This window comes from Thalassophryne amazonica, chromosome 17, assembly GCF_902500255.1.
Source record: "Thalassophryne amazonica chromosome 17, fThaAma1.1, whole genome shotgun sequence".
Taxonomy (NCBI): Eukaryota; Metazoa; Chordata; class Actinopteri; order Batrachoidiformes; family Batrachoididae; genus Thalassophryne; species Thalassophryne amazonica.
In genome coordinates, this window is record NC_047119.1 from 7281656 (window position 1) to 7297482 (window position 15827).

Sequence of the window (15827 nt, forward strand, 5' to 3'; positions counted from 1 at the left end):
TCTTGGTCTCTGGAAAACACCTATCAACATTTTTCACCTTTTTTTTTTTTTTTTTTAAATTGGACCCAACAAGTAATCAACTAAACTGATTGATTATGAAAGTAATTGTTGGTTGCAGCCCTATTCTGTAACAGAGCAGTTACGGTTCCTTTACACAAACTGGTGGCAGCACGATTAGCGCTCTGGTTCCAGGTGATATGTCAGTTGTGTTGGAAGCAGGTGGGGTGAATGGATTAATTTTTCACAGCTCTACATCATTGGGTTTCTTCAACTGTTCCAGAAATGGGGGAAAAATCCTCCCAAAACAAACAACAAAAACCATCTTATCCAACATTCTTCTTCACAAGAAAAGCACGTAACACTGTCCCACATGTGAGATCATTCGGCAAATCAGAAAATGGTTTTCAACATTTACAAATTAAAACTGGTGGTAAAAACAGGAAAACTGAATGATGTAAAAGAGGGAGCCCTGCCCCCTAGTGGTCACTGTCATTTTATGTCAGAATGAACAAATAAAACCTACCTCATGATGAAGGTTAATGAGTTTTGAACCAGGGGTGGGGTTGGGGGTTCTATACAGAGACCACAGTACATTTTTGCATCAGAGCAGGTCAGTTTCATTCATATAAAAATATATACCACAGTGATAGCCTTTTGAGGACTTGTACTTGCAGATGTTTGCTCCAATTCTTCTCCCTTCGATCCCTGACATCCAGTGGTTTTTGCCCAATCAGTCCAGGCTCCCAAGATCTGTACTATAAATAGTCTAAACAGTTATGAACACAACAGTTTCTTCTGTATAAAAAAATATGAGCCAACATCATTTTCTCTCTGTCTGTCGTGTCCTGTGTGAGAGGTCGGTTTCGGTTGAGTCTATGCTTGTATTTCTCGTATGATTGTTAAATCCACAGTGTTTGGAAAAGTTTTCAGCAGGGACACTGCATTCCCATGATCAATATTCACAAAGCTGTATCCGTTCGCCTGCAAAGACACAGAAGTTATTTGACATGCTGGAAAGACTTCCTCTTAACTTTGACAGGAAATTTTTGTCAAATTTGTACAAATGACAGAATACCTGGATAATTTTATCTCCAGGCTGAAGAATCTTGGACGCTGGACCCTCTGGCTGAACCCTCGTGACAAATATGCCCTGAATATAAAATATGACATGAAACATAACGCCAATGTTTTTTTATAGACTATATAAAATAGACGATGTGAAATACTTAAATATCTGTGGACAAAAAAAAAGAAAAAGAAAAAGAAAAAGAAAACATGTGACTGTACATTATCATCTGGATGAAAGGGGTTTCCCCGGCCTCCCAATCCTCCAGATATGCTGAAACCCAACTCTGGATTCTTCTCCACTTTCACACGGATCTGAAAGACACCCACATACATTAATTTTCGACCCTCCTCTGTTTATTTTTCGGTAGTTATACCTTTATCTCAGCAGGTAGCCATGAACATGCTATTTCTTTTAAAACGAGAAGCTAAACATTGCTCACTTCTTTCTGCAGTGTGTCGTGTGGGACACGTGGGGGACCCTGGGACTGGTGGGAGACTTTGAGCATCAGGTAGTCAATAAGTTGCTCTCTGGAAGGGTGGCGACCCATGGACATCTGGCTCATCTGTGGATGAACAGAAGGGCCCATCTGACCGTTCATCAAAGGCACCTTGAAAAATAAGAACACACACTGATTAATAATAGCGGTGCAGATATTCTGTGTGTGCCGACAATGCCTTCTCCAAAGGATTTTTTTTTTTCGGCTTTCAATTTTTGCTATTCCATATGTTTTGCCTACTTTTCTGTGAGGGTCTGTGGCGTAGCTCTGCTGCCCCTGAGGACCAAACACTTCATCCTGAAAGGGAAGAAAGTTAAGATTTAACACTGGAGCCATCCTACCCACTTCAATTACAACCAAGAAAAACTGGTAACAGGGATAATTAGTTTTGCCCTGAATGTTTTTCAAGCCTACTAATACAGTTAGTGAGGTGCCGATTTGGAAAAACGGTACATACGTCCATGGTGGAGATTCAAGTACTATCAGGTCACTCAAAAGGGAAACTAGACACCTCTTCACCACCTCAACTTTGCTCTTTTGCCCCCCCAATATAAACTATAGTATATTGGCCACTCGAGTTACCCTGGGATGTTACATACGTTATATCACATTATTTAAGATAAGAACAAATTTAAAAAATAAATATTTCACTGTTTTTTTGTTTTTTTTTTAGCTCATAACACCCATTCATGGTTACACATGCCACACAGCATCTCTTTACTTTAGATGACAAATTTAAATATAAGGCAATGCTAAAATACCCTCAGCCGTATGAGCACAGGCTTCTTTATAATTTTCAGTTGTGTAATTGGTTTTCTAGTGCAAACTATATATAATTATGCAATTATTGTTTTTACATTAATTATTAAGATCCTATCATCTTATTTACAATTTTTACATGTTCAATCAAGCACTTCTATTTTGTCACGTGATCACTTCACAAGCAATGGAAATAAGTGTTTATACTGTATGTTTATACTGACGTTGCAGAAAACAAACGATATTTCAATTTATTTTCCTTTATATAGCGCCAAATCACAACAGAGTTGCCTCAAGGTGCTTCACACAAGTAAGGTCTAACCTTACAAACCCCCAGAGAAGCAGTAATAAGGAAAACTCCCTCTGAGGAAGAAACCTCAAGCAGACCAGACTCAAAGGGGTGACCCTCTGCTTGGGCCATGATACAGACATAAATTACAGAACATTTTATTAGGAAATGGAGTGTGCCGCAGCCTCAACTTTACCTAAACAATATTTTATTTACGTTTTAACGACTTCTGCAGGAAGGCGTGTGTGTGCGCATACATGAGCTTTTGAAGAGAGTAGAAGTTACCTTTGACCGCATGTGCTGCGCGTGAATGCTGATGTCCGCGAGATGTCTTGTAAATCACTCCAGAGGTGTTATCAGGTTACAAAAACAGAATATTCAGTTTTTATAAGTGTTTATTCCTCTCTAGCGTTTACATAATATATGAGAAACCTGTTAGATTTACACAGAAAGGCTGCGGTTTCAGAGCAGATTCCGCCATGTTGAATTTGCAGCCACAGAGACACCAGCCGGTGGGGTCACGGTGCCTCTCTACTCTGACTGGCTGCCCCCCCCACAAAAAATGGGTTTGCATGATTCATAGCATAAAAATAGGAAACAGAATGAGATCTTTTGACCCCTTAAAATAGGTCAAGGTTAGCCATCTTTGAACTTGTCCAAGGTCTGTGTTCCAAGAATGTTCCCTGTGAATTTGAAGACCCTGGCAGAAACACTACGCTCATACTGAGCACAGACAGAGACAGACGGATGGATGGATGGACACAAAGCCTTCGCAATACCCAATTGCCATATTTTGATGACCTCGGGTAAAAACGGTATTTCACACCTTTTATTTGACAACATAAACTTAGAAACAAACCGGTGTTGCGTGTGGCATTTTCGGTGCTGTTGGAAAGACACTCTGGGCTTTTGGTAGTTGGGATGACTTTTGCCGATTGGTTTTTTTTTTTTTTTACATGATCTAACCTTACACACCCTACTGTCTTTCTCATACATTCTCAAACAAAATAAAGCATACCTAAACATGTACTACCTTACCAGTTTAAGAATACTACGCAGTTATGTAGTTGGGGCAAAATGCCTTGGAAGCAAAACTGACTGGGGCGAAATGTCAGCATAGTGACTTGTAATAGTTCGCATACAACTCAGACTACAACTCAGCACAAGATGGAAAAGGTTTGTTAAACTAGTACTGGATTTGAACATGTTCCAAATTTTCAGCAACACGGTTAAACTATAAACTAACTTGGCTTAACTCTTACTAAGCTGGGCAAACCTGGTGTAACTTTGGACAACTCAGGGGTAATTTGGCCTCACTTATTATACACTCCTGGCGAAGTTATTTCAAAGTCGTGCTGACCTCCTTCCAAACTTGTAGCTCCAGATCAACTCATTCTAGACCACATGGACTAACAGCCTAAATCGATATACACTGTGAAAACCTGTTTCACAGTTGTGTTGATGTTTTTCCAAACTTGTAACTCCTCACTCTGGACAGCATGGGTTAACTCTTCATGAATCGGATACACTCCGGATGAACTCACTTCAGAGTTGTGCTGACGTCCTTTCAAACTTGTAGATCTTGATCAATTTGTACTCGGGGTAACCCTTTACGCGTTTGCTATGAAAGTTGCACACTTGTGTTCTGTTGAGTTTACACCAAGCTATTCTGAGTTGAGTGTGACTTAAGCTGAGATAGCTATAAGTTTGTACTCCCATAAAGTTGGAACAAGTTCAAAACCAGTACAAGGTTAACTGATGTTTCCTAAGTTGTGGCAAGTAATATGCCGAGTCCCAACAACAGCCCCCCCTCGAGTTATATCCGAGTTGGGTCAATAACTCGACAGACAACTGGTCACACACAGAGGTTAGAAAATTAGTCTACAGTGATCAGTATAATGTGCAAAATAATGATTTCAAGGAGAAGGAAATGGTTGTTCAGACATTAGCATCACAGGGTGAATGGAGGAAACAGTCATGTGGATAATGATATGAAAGCACATCTAAAGTTTACAAGGATGTTTTGTGCCAAACCCAACAATCATACATATATGAAACACGCATGATCATGAGTTTAGAAAGAAATTAGCTTAGGCAGTGTTAATGTCCACTAAGCACCTGCTGAATAACACGGTTTTTACTGTTGGCTAGATTTAGAGGCATTAACAAAAACGATCCAACCTACTGATTATTTTTGATTAATGACAACAAAACCATGTTGAGAACTACAAAAAATCCTATTAGTATCCTTTAGTCCCCCCCCCCCAGAAAGACGCATGAATCACAAAGGGTTTGTGGTCACTACAAACCAGAACATGGGGGAGATGTTTCCCTTCTATGAAATACAAGTAAAAGATGAGTATTAGTGAACACTTCTCAATATGCCGCAGGGAAGGAATTATTTGATTGTCTTTTTAAAGGATATTAAACTAGTAGGAGCCAGCAGTACTGAATTAGTATAAGCTGCATCAACAAACTACAAGTCTCAGTACTCACACAGGAGCCCAGAGCTCTGAAGGGCTGTCCGTCTCTGGGGCTAAACACCAGAGAGCCATGGCTGGCATGCATGTCCCTACAGCTGCCGTAGTGAGACCAGCTCAGCAGAGCGTAATTGGAATTATAGGACCAAGACAGCACATTCTGAACAGAGGGACAACATGGAGCAACCAGCACCAACAAACATGTTAGTGGTGGCCATGCAATCCACCAAATAAGTGATGATGTAAAAGACACAACAAAAAGGTTTACAGGGTATAGCACATATAAAACATGCAGTCATTGACACATTTGGCATACAAAGGGGTTAGTAGTGGTAGTAGTAACACTTTACTTACACAGCTTTTAAAAATGATACTAAGCAGAAAAAAACAAACAAAAACAAGCCAACTACAACAACAATATAAAGGTAAAAGACAACAATGTTACTTTAAATAAAATCACAGCAGGAATAACGATAAAGCCATGTCTTCAGAGGTGAATCAATACATTAGAAAAAAATCCACAGGATTCCAGAATCTTGGGGCCAGGAGCTGAAAAGACCTGGTTAGCTTTGGTCTTCATCTACTAATACAAGCAACAGACTGACTGTCGTGACCCACAGCAGCCTGTTCCCAAGGTTACTGAAATGGAGCAAGATGTCCACCTGGTGGACATTTATCATTAATGCAAGAACAATAGAGCAACACTCTATAGTCATTCTATACTAGTGCTTCATGTAGGACAGATGAGAATACTACTGCTCTCAGATACTGGGGTTTATCTAATATATCTGAAAATCAGCTTGATGCCAATCCACGGAGAGCTTTAAAAAGTAAGATTTTAAAAACTATTTTAAAAGAAACTGGCAACCACTGTAGAGAGGCTACAATTGGTGAAATGTAAGTGTTTGAGTTTAAAGCGTTACAAATTAATTCTGGAGCCTGAATGAAGTTATTTTCCCATTAAAACAGATGTGAAAACGTGTTCAAAGTGTGCCAACTACTTACAGTGTGCACCATGATGCACATGCATAAAAATTATGGATATTTGTTGTTTCATTGAATCACAGATTTATACCACAATGAATATATTGAAAAGACTGTCTTGAATTTAATAAATCATGACATCAAAAGCAGCGACTTATTTTTATTTGTGTAACATCTGAACTGTGTAAAGGCCCTGCATCATTCACCCTGGACTACATTTAATTCCTCACAAATATACTTTTTAGCATTAAGAAATATTTTGTGTATTTCTCAGACCAAACTAGGTGTTCTAAGGTCACCCAGTACAGGAGCTACTGATGCTCGGTGAACATGACTCCACTCCAACTGTTATGAAGACAACAGTTAAACACCAATTCAACTGTGAAATTAACTAACGAGCCACAAGTTGCACACACTGGGCAGATTTCTAAGACTGAGCAACTCATAACATCTTTACCTTTTCCATTTTCTTGGCTTCAATATGGCGCATGACCTGGTCCCTCCAGTCAGCTGGTACCCTTCCTGGTGCACTGTCTAGGAGCGAGTGCTCAGACTTCACTCTAGTGTTCGGCCTCTTGCTGGGGCTGCTGTGCTGGTAGTTGAAATCACTGACGGACATGGTTCTCTCTGGCAGCTCATGAGGCTGCGGCCGGCTGCTGCGAGGCCTGGGGGCACCGGTTGCATCAATGCTGTAAGTGCGAGCAGAGAGGGGCCTCTGCATGGTTTGGCTCATTGCCAGAGGCCCCCTGGCGAGGGTATGAATGTCCCTATATGTCATGTATTCCCCTTCAGGCACCTGCATGCGCCCTGAGTCACCCATGGAAACTGTGGAGGTGCCGCTGCTTTGCCTTTGTAGAGTGCTGCTTCTTGGCTGGCCACTAGATACATGAAGTCTTTCTTTAGCCCACATGTCCCCAGGTTTAGGACCCACAGGTAGCCCTCTCTGATGGGGCTGCATTGGGTAAGGAGGTGCCTGGTTACGGTTGGAGTAATTGGTGTTGGCTAGTGAGTGTGGAGAGGAAGGGAGGTATCCTTGGGGATCTGGAGGCATGGGTGTCCTCTGGGCCCGGAGACCATCTTTAGGCATGGCACTGCTTGTGTACTGTATATTATATTGAGGGGGAGGGATTCCCATGGCCATACTAGAGGAGACTGGATACCTGCTGGTGCTGGCAGGGGCTTTAGCAGATGCGGAAAGCAGGTCTGAGGAAGACGCAGAAGTGCTAGGATAGACTTGTAGAGTCTGATCATTGAGCAGGGAAGCCGACTTGCTCCGGACTATGCTCTGGCCCTGAGCTCCGGGCCCTGGGATGGCCCCTGCCAGCCTAATGGCAGATGCATCACAGGATTCACTGTCATCATCAAATGAGTAGAGCTTCATGCCTGTTTCTATGTTGCTGACACTCTGAGACTTCACCACCTGGTGGGGAGGGCACAGTTTCTCTGGAGACAATTCCTCTGTACTGCGAGAGAGAGACATGTCACTGCTAGCTGTCACTCCTGTCGAGGACACATGTCTAGCAGATGTCTCCACTCTTACTGCTTGGCCAATACTATCAATGCAGTCACTGACCTGTTGGTTACCATTCTGTACATGTTCCATGTTGCCATTGCTAAAACCCTGCCTACCATCAAGTTCCACCTTTGCTATTGAACCATTCTTGGTTTTGCCAGGTTCCTCCAGCTGAACCATGTTGTCAGTTGGCAGCTTGGTCACATTCATATTGATCTGGTCCCACTTGGTGTAAGCATCTCTCATGCCATTATTAATTCCCTTCTCTATGAAAGCAAGTCTAGCTTCCATAGAAAGGTCGTAGTCACCCACTTTGTCCGGCTGGGTCTGCTGAGTTTTCAACAGGGCTTGAAGAGACGTTTCTGAGCCATTACTATTATGAAGAAGAGGGGTGGTGTCTTTATTTTCATTCATATTCTCATCTTGTTGCCTAAAACAAACAAAAAAAAAATCCAAGAGGCATTTGAATTACCTAATGTCACCCTCATTTTTTTTTTTTTTTTTTTGCAGCCTAGAATTTTGATAATGTGGTATTTGAGAATCAACAATCCATTGAACAAATCCATATAAGTGATCAGATTTGGGTCACCACTGTGTGTATGAAGTCATCCTTGCTGGTGAACATTGTTGTACCTGCACTTGGGTAAAAATGGCATCTTTGCTTCTCGCTCTGGTGTGCAAAGAGAGTTGTCCTGACTGCTGTCTGTGGTCAGTGACACAGAGTCAGACATTCTAGATGGTGATGAGCAGTTACTGTTGTTCTGGTTACTGTTGGCCACTGTGTCATCCAGCAAAGAGTCTGCATCTTTTACATCATCTGTTCATCAAGTAGACAATTGGCATAAAGGTAAAACATCTCATCAGAGCCAGTGGGCTGTTTACTTAAATGCTACAGTTCAGTGAGACAGATACCACAAATCTGTCTCATATTACCTTTTTTGTCCTTACTTAAGGTCACTACTTTAGGCTGGTTGATGGAGATTTCAATAAGAGGTGGTCTCATCTCAGCAATCTTCATCTCCTCTTCTTCATCTGACAACTCCTCAGAATCCTGTATAGACTTATGCTTTTAAATTTTATAGCAGTATTTTGCGTTTAAAACCTTGAAAATGTACAATTTTGAAGGCTAGAGTAGAGAATGTGAAGTGTACCTCCAGTGTGTCCTCGTGGTTCATCATAGATGTCTCTGAAGATTTGAGTGGGACGTTCTGGGAGCTGTAAGACTCCAACGTGTCTTTAGATTCAGATGTTATGGAGTTTTGGGCACATGTGTTGGTTGACACTTCGGGCTCCACCTCCAACGCTATGCCAATGGTACCCGGGTCGTCAATCACCTGTTCACGAACAAAGCAGGTGGTCAGTTATGTGTTAAAAAATGTTGACATTATTTTAACAAAATTATTAAAGCTTAGTCACACAGTATTTCTGCAGGTCAGAATATTTAATATAACCAGTACTCAATTCAAATAAATCAGAAATTCATGTTTTCATTCAAAAGGTGTTTTAAAAATTTAGGTAATTTCTTTTTATAATGTCGGATGTCCTTCTGTTTTGAAAGTAAGTGCAATAACTACTTGGCCATCACACTGCTCCAAATCACACTTTTGTATTAATATAACATTAAGTTGTAGTGCCCTATTTAAATGTATATGAAAAACATTCAAAAGCAAAGAGGAATTAAGTTGCACCTTAACGCCAACATCCTGCACTCCAATGTGGTTCCATTCATTAGATTTTGCTTCCCTCACCGCCTCATCACTCAGCTCATCCTCCTTCAGCCTGTGTGCCACCGAATGGGCCGTCTTCACCATGTTTTTCAACTCATCTGGGTACGGGGTCGGGTAACGTTTCAGATGTCCCTCCTGGAAGAAGAGAAAAACAGACACGCACAGTGACCATTAACATTATTTGGTAATAGTTCTGTCAAAAATGACACACCAGCCGACATGACAGCAGCGCTATAAAATGCATGTTCGCAAACCATTTGTGAAGTAAAACAAATTTTCAAGATATCATTTTATTGCTCTGTTTTGTGTACACAGATCCACTCCATAGTTTAAACGGTGACTGCCACATGCCTATTTTTTCAGAGGTAATGTGGTGCAGACTATTTAATGCAGGCCTTTAGGTGCAAACTGCGTATTTTTTTTCAATTGACAATAATGTGGCTTTTTGCCTGGAACTATTTCTAAGTGGAAAAAAATCCTCTGTCTTTTACAACTGCAACCATCTAAAAACAGAAGGTGTTACAGAAGAGACGTTTTACATAACAGTATGTAGTGAAAACATGCTGAAAACAAACTACAGAAAAAGCTGCAGTTATAATAACAAATCAAATCAATTTTATTTAGATAGCGCCAAATCACAACAAACAGTTGCCCCAAGGCGCTTTATATTGTAAGGCAAAGCCATACAATAATTACGGAAAAAACCCCAACGGTCAAAACGACCCCCTGTGAGCAAGCACTTGGCGATAGTGGGAAGGAAAAACTCCCTTTTAACAGGAAGAAACCTCCAGCAGAACCAGGCTCAGGGAGGGGCAGTCTTCTGCTGGGACTGGTTGGGGCTGACGGAGAGAATCAGGAAAAAGACATGCTGTGGAGGGGAGCAGAGATCAAGCACTAATGATTAAATGCAGAGTGGTGCATACAGAGCAAAAAGAGAAAGAAACACTCAGTGCATCATGGGAGCCCCCCCAGCAGTCTAAGTCTATAGCAGCATAACTAAGGGATGGTTCAGGGTCACCTGATCCAGCCCTAACTATAAGCTTTAGCAAAAAGGAAAGTTTTAAGCCTAATCTTAAAAGTAGAGAGGGTGTCTGTCTCCCTGATCCGAATTGGGAGCTGGTTCCAGAGGAGAGGAGCCTGAAAGCTGAAGGCTCTGCCTCCCATTCTACTCTTACAAACCCTAGGAACTACAAGTAAGCCTGCAGTCTGAGAGCGAAGCGCTCTATTGGGGTGATATGGTACTATGAGGTCCCTAAGATAAGATGGGACCTGATTATTCAAAACCTTATAAGTAAGAAGAAGAATTTTAAATTCTATTCTAGAATTAACAGGAAGCCAATGAAGAGAGGCCAATATGGGTGAAATATGCTCTCTCCTTCTAGTCCCTGTCAGTACTCTAGCTGCAGCATTTTGAATTAACTGAAGGCTTTTCAGGGAAGTTTTAGGACAACCTGATAATAATGAATTACAATAGTCCAGCCTAGAGGAAATAAATGCATGAATTAGTTTTTCAGCATCAGTCTGAGACAAGACCTTTCTAATTTTAGAGATATTGCGCAAATGCAAAAAAGCAGTCCTACATATTTGTTTAATATGCGCATTGAATGACATATCCTGATCAAAAATGACTACAAGATTTCTCACAGTATTACTAGAGGTCAGGATAATGCCATCCAGAGTAAGGATCTGGTTAGACACCATGTTTCTAAGATTTGTGGGGCAAAGTACAATAACTTCAGTTTTATCTGAGTTTAAAAGCAGGAAATTAGAGGTCATTCATGTCTTTATGTCCGTAAGACAATCCTGCAGTTTAGCTAATTGGTGTGTGTCCTCTGGCTTCATGGATAGATAAAGCTGAGTATCATCTGCGTAACAATGAAAATTTAAATGCTTAATACTGCCTAGGGGAAGCATGGATAAAGTGAATAAAATTGGTCCTAGCACAGAACCTTGTGGAACTCCATAATTAACCTTAGTCTGTGAAGAAGATTCCCCATTTACATGAACAAATTGTAATCTATTAGATAAATATGATTCAAACCACTGCAGCGCAGTGCCTTTAATACCTATGGCATGCTCTAATCTCTGTAATAAAAGTTTATGGTCAACAGTATCAAAAGCAGCACTGAGGTCTAACAGAACAAGCACAGAGATGAGTCCACTGTCTGAGGCCATAAGAAGATCATTTGGAACCTTCACTAATGCTGTTTCTGTACTATGATGAATTCTAAACCCTGACTGAAACTCTTCAAATAGATCAGTTAGCTGTTTTACAACTACCCTTTCAAGAATTTCTGAGAGAAAAGGAAGGTTGGAGATTGGCCTATAATTAGCTAAGATAGCTGGGTCAAGTGATGGCTTTTTAAGTAATGGTTTAATTACTGCCACCTTAAAAGCCTGTGGTACATAGCCAACTAATAAAGATAAATTGATCATATTTAAGATCGAAGCATTAATTAATGGTAGGGCTTCCTTGAGCAGCCTGGTAGGAATGGGGTCTAATAGACATGTTGATGGTTTGGAGGAAGTAACTAATGAAAATAACTCAGAACAATCGGAGAGAAAGAGTCTAACCAAATACCGGCATCACTGAAAGCAGCCAAAGAGAACGATATGTCTTTGGGATGGTTATGAGTAATTATTTCTCTAATAGTTAAAATTTTATTAGCAAAGAAAGTCATGAAGTCATTACTAGTTAAAGTTAAAGGAATACTCGGCTCAACAGAGCTCTGACTCTGTCAGCCTGGCTACAGTGCTGAAAAGAAACCTGGGGTTGTTCTTATTTTCTTCAATTAGTGATGAGTAGTACGATGTCCTAGCTTTACGGAGGGCTTTTTTTTTTATAGAGCAACAGACTCTTTTTCCAGGCTAAGTGAAGATCTTCTAAATTAGTGAGACGCCATTTCCTCTCCAACTTACGGGTTATCTGCTTTAAGCTGCAAGTTTGTGAGTTATACCACGGAGTCAGGCACGTCTGATTTAAAGCTCTCTTTTTCAGAGGAGCTACAGCATCCAAAGTTGTCCTCAAAGAGGATATAAAACTATTGACGAGATAATCTATCTCACTCACAGAGTTTAGGTAGCTACTCTGCCCTGTATTGGTATATGGCATTGGAGAACATAAAGAAGGAATCATATCCTTAAACCTAGTTACAGCGCTTTCTGAAAGACTTCTACTGTAATGAAACTTATTCCCCACTGCTGGGTAGTCCATCAGAGTAAATGTAAATGTTATTAAGAAATGATCAGACAGAAGGAGGTTTTCAGAGAATACTGTTAAGTCTTCAATTTCCATACCATAAGTCAGAACAAGATCTAAGGTATGATTAAAGTGGTGGCTGGACTCATTTACATTTTGAGCAAAGCCAATCGAGTCTAACAATAGATTAAATGCAGTGTTGAGGCCGTCATTCTCAGCATCTGTGTGGATGTTAAAATCGCCCACTATAATTATCTTATCTGAGCTAAGCACTAAGTCAGACAAAAGGTCCGAAAATTCACAGAGAAACTCACAGTAACAACCAGGTGGATGATAGATAACAACAAATAAAACTGGTTTTTGGGACTTCCAATTTGGATGGACAAGACTAAGAGTCAAGCTTTCAAATGAATTCAAGCTCTGTCTGGGTTTTTGATTAATTAATAAGCTGGAGTGGAAGATTGCTGCTAATCCTCCGCCTCGGCCCGTGCTACGAACGTTCTGGCAGTTAGTGTGACTCGGGGGTGTTGACTCATTTAAACTAACATATTCATCCTGCTGTAACCAGGTTTCTGTAAGGCAGAATAAATCGATATGTTGATCAATTATTATATCATTTACTAACAGGGACTTAGAAGAGAGAGATCTAATGTTTAATAGACCACATTTAACTGTTTTAGTCTGTGGTGCAGTTGAAGGTGCTATATTATTTTTTACTTTTGAATTTTTATGCTTAAATAGATTTTTACTGGTTATTAGTGGTCTGGGAGCAGGTACCGTCTCTACGGGGATGGGGTAATGAGGGGATGGCAGGGGGAGAGAAGCTGCAGAGAGGTGTGTAAGACTACAACTCTGCTTCCTGGTCCCAACCCTGGATAGTCACGGTTTGGAGGATTTAAGAAAATTGGCCAGATTTCTAGAAATGAGAGCTGCTCCATCCAAAGTGGGATGGATGCTGTCTCTCCTAACAAGACCAGGTTTTCCCCAGAAGCTTTGCCAATTATCTATGAAGCCCACCTCATTTTTTGGACACCACTCAGACAGCCAGCAATTCAGGGAGAACATGCGGCTAAACATGTCACTCCCGGTCCGACTGGGGAGTGGCCCAGGGAAAACTACAGAGTCCGACATTGTTTTTGCAAAGTTACACACCGATTCAATGTTAATTTTAGTGACCTCCGATTGGCGTAACCGGGTGTCATTACTGCCGACGTGAATTACAATCTTACCAAATTTACGCTTAGCCTTAGCCAGCAGTTTCAAATTTCCTTCAATGTCGCCTGCTCTGGCTCCCGGAAGACAATTGACTATGGTTGCTGGTGTCGCTAACTTCACATTTCTCAAAACAGAGTCGCCAATAACCAGAGTTTGTTCCTCGGCGGGTGTGTCGCCGAGTGGGGAAAAATGGTTAGAAATGTGAACGGGTTGGCGGTGTACACGGGGCTTCTGTTTAGGACTACGCTTCCTCCTCACAGTCACCCAGTCGGCCTGCTTTCCCGGCTGCTCGGGATCCGCTGGAGGGGAACTAACGACGGCTAAGCTACCTTGGTCCGCACCGACTACAGGGGCCTGGCTAGCTGTAGGATTTTCCAAGGTGCAGAGCCGAGTCTCCAATTCGCCCAGCCTGGCCTCCAAAGCTACGAATAAGCTACACTTATTACAAGTACCATTACTGCTAAAGGAGGCCGAGGAATAACTAAACATTTCACACCCAGAGCAGAAAAGTGCGGGAGAGACAGGAGAAGCCGCCATGCTAAACCGGCTAAGAGCTAGTAGCTGTGCTAAGCTAGCGGATTCCTAAAAACACACAAAGTGAATAATGTGTAAATAATTTAGAGGTGATTCAGCAGAGGGAGTGCTTTAGTTAAGGCATGTGAAGATTACACTGTGAAACAAATCGTTATCTAGTTAAATAGATCAATCTAACTGCGCAGATTAAACAGCTAACAGATACAGCAAAACACCGCTGTGCTCCGGAACATGAAGTGATACAATACCGCAGTGAGAGCCAACCACCAGTAGAGGCAGTCAACAGTAAGGAAAAGACATAACAGATCCGATGTGTGGCTGTATCACAGCACTGGTAGTCAGTTTGTAAATTAAATGCAATTAGCAGGGGAAAGGAGTCAGTCAGTGGCAAAAACTCTGTAAACACTGCATATTCAACCCTGAAATTTTGGCTTCTAATGGATGCAGGTGAGCACCAGTGACCCTCCTATCTTGGGACATGTTGGCATCTGTTAACATGACCATATCGCAAAATAAAGACAAGCCGATCAAGCTGCTTATGACACCTTCTTAATCGTAGTGTCCTGGTGTCCACTAAGTCCACTGATAGTTGTTCAATATTAACAAAGTTAATTTAACATTTAATGAAGTTTAGATGTTTATTACAAAGTCTCTTATGTTCTTATGTTAACATATGAACATGACAAAGTGCATTTGTAAAGCCTTCACAGCACTTCACTTTTCCACATTTTGTTATGTTGCAGCCTTATTCCAAAATGCAATAAATTCATTTTTTTCCCCTCAAAATTCTACTCACAACACCCCATAATGACATGAAAAAAGTTTTTTTTAATTTTTTGCAAATATATTAAAAATAAAAAACTAAGAAATCACGTGTACATAAGTATTCACAGCCTTTGCTCACTACTTTGTTGATGCACCTTTGGCATCAATTACACCCTCAAGTCTTCTTGAATATGATGCCACAAGCTTGATGCACTTATCTTTGGGCAGTTTTGCTCGTTCTCCTTTGCAGCACCTCTCAAGCTCCATCAGGTTGGATGGGGAGTGTCGGTGCACAGCCATTTTCAGATATCACCAGTGATGTTCAATTAGATTCAGGTCTGTGCTCTGGCTGGGGCACTCAAGGACATTCACAGAGTTGTCCTGAAGCCACTCCCAGCCTATAAAATTGTTCACAGACTGACACCTCCCTACTTACCTGATCTACTTAAACACTACGTACCGGCCCAGGCTTTGCGTTTGCAGGATTACTTTGTGTCCCTCTGGTGAATAAAACGTCTGCAGGTCATAAAGCTTTTTCTTATCGTGCCCCTTTTTGTGGAATGATCTCCCTGCATCAACAATGCAGTCAGATTCTGTGGAGACTTTCAAGTCCAGACTTAAGTACTTGTTTTCTCTTTCGTATGGCTGGCATATTGTGTTACTATGCTTTTTTATTTTTTATTCTTTTATGGGGTTTTTTAATCTTTTAATTCATGCACCATGCTTCACTGTAGGGATGGTGCCTGGTTTCCTCCAAACATGATGCCTGGCGTTCACGCCAAAGAGTTCAGTCTTTG

The 15827-nt window shown here is 41.2% G+C and overlaps 1 protein-coding gene across 4 annotated transcripts in view; it reads right to left on the bottom strand.

Annotated features, from left to right (window-relative positions):
* The window catches only part of erbin (erbb2 interacting protein), a 134643-nt gene continuing 118816 nt past the window's right edge, over positions 1-15827 (bottom strand). Inside the window, exons 17-27 of one of the 4 annotated variants that reach the window (XM_034191589.1) lie at positions 9279-9452; positions 8742-8924; positions 8524-8641; positions 8224-8407; positions 6535-8020; positions 5110-5253; positions 1806-1862; positions 1509-1676; positions 1288-1380; positions 1076-1150; positions 1-981 (exon numbers count right to left, since the gene is read on the bottom strand). In XM_034191589.1, the coding sequence (XP_034047480.1) occupies positions 874-981; positions 1076-1150; positions 1288-1380; positions 1509-1676; positions 1806-1862; positions 5110-5253; positions 6535-8020; positions 8224-8407; positions 8524-8641; positions 8742-8924; positions 9279-9452 (2790 nt within the window). In that variant the 3' untranslated portion in view covers positions 1-873. Of the gene's footprint in view, positions 982-1075; positions 1151-1287; positions 1381-1508; positions 1677-1805; positions 1863-5109; positions 5254-6534; positions 8021-8223; positions 8408-8523; positions 8651-8741; positions 8925-9278; positions 9453-15827 lie in introns of all 4 variants that reach the window. The other 3 variants (XM_034191587.1, XM_034191591.1, XM_034191590.1) reach the window with 3 other exon arrangements.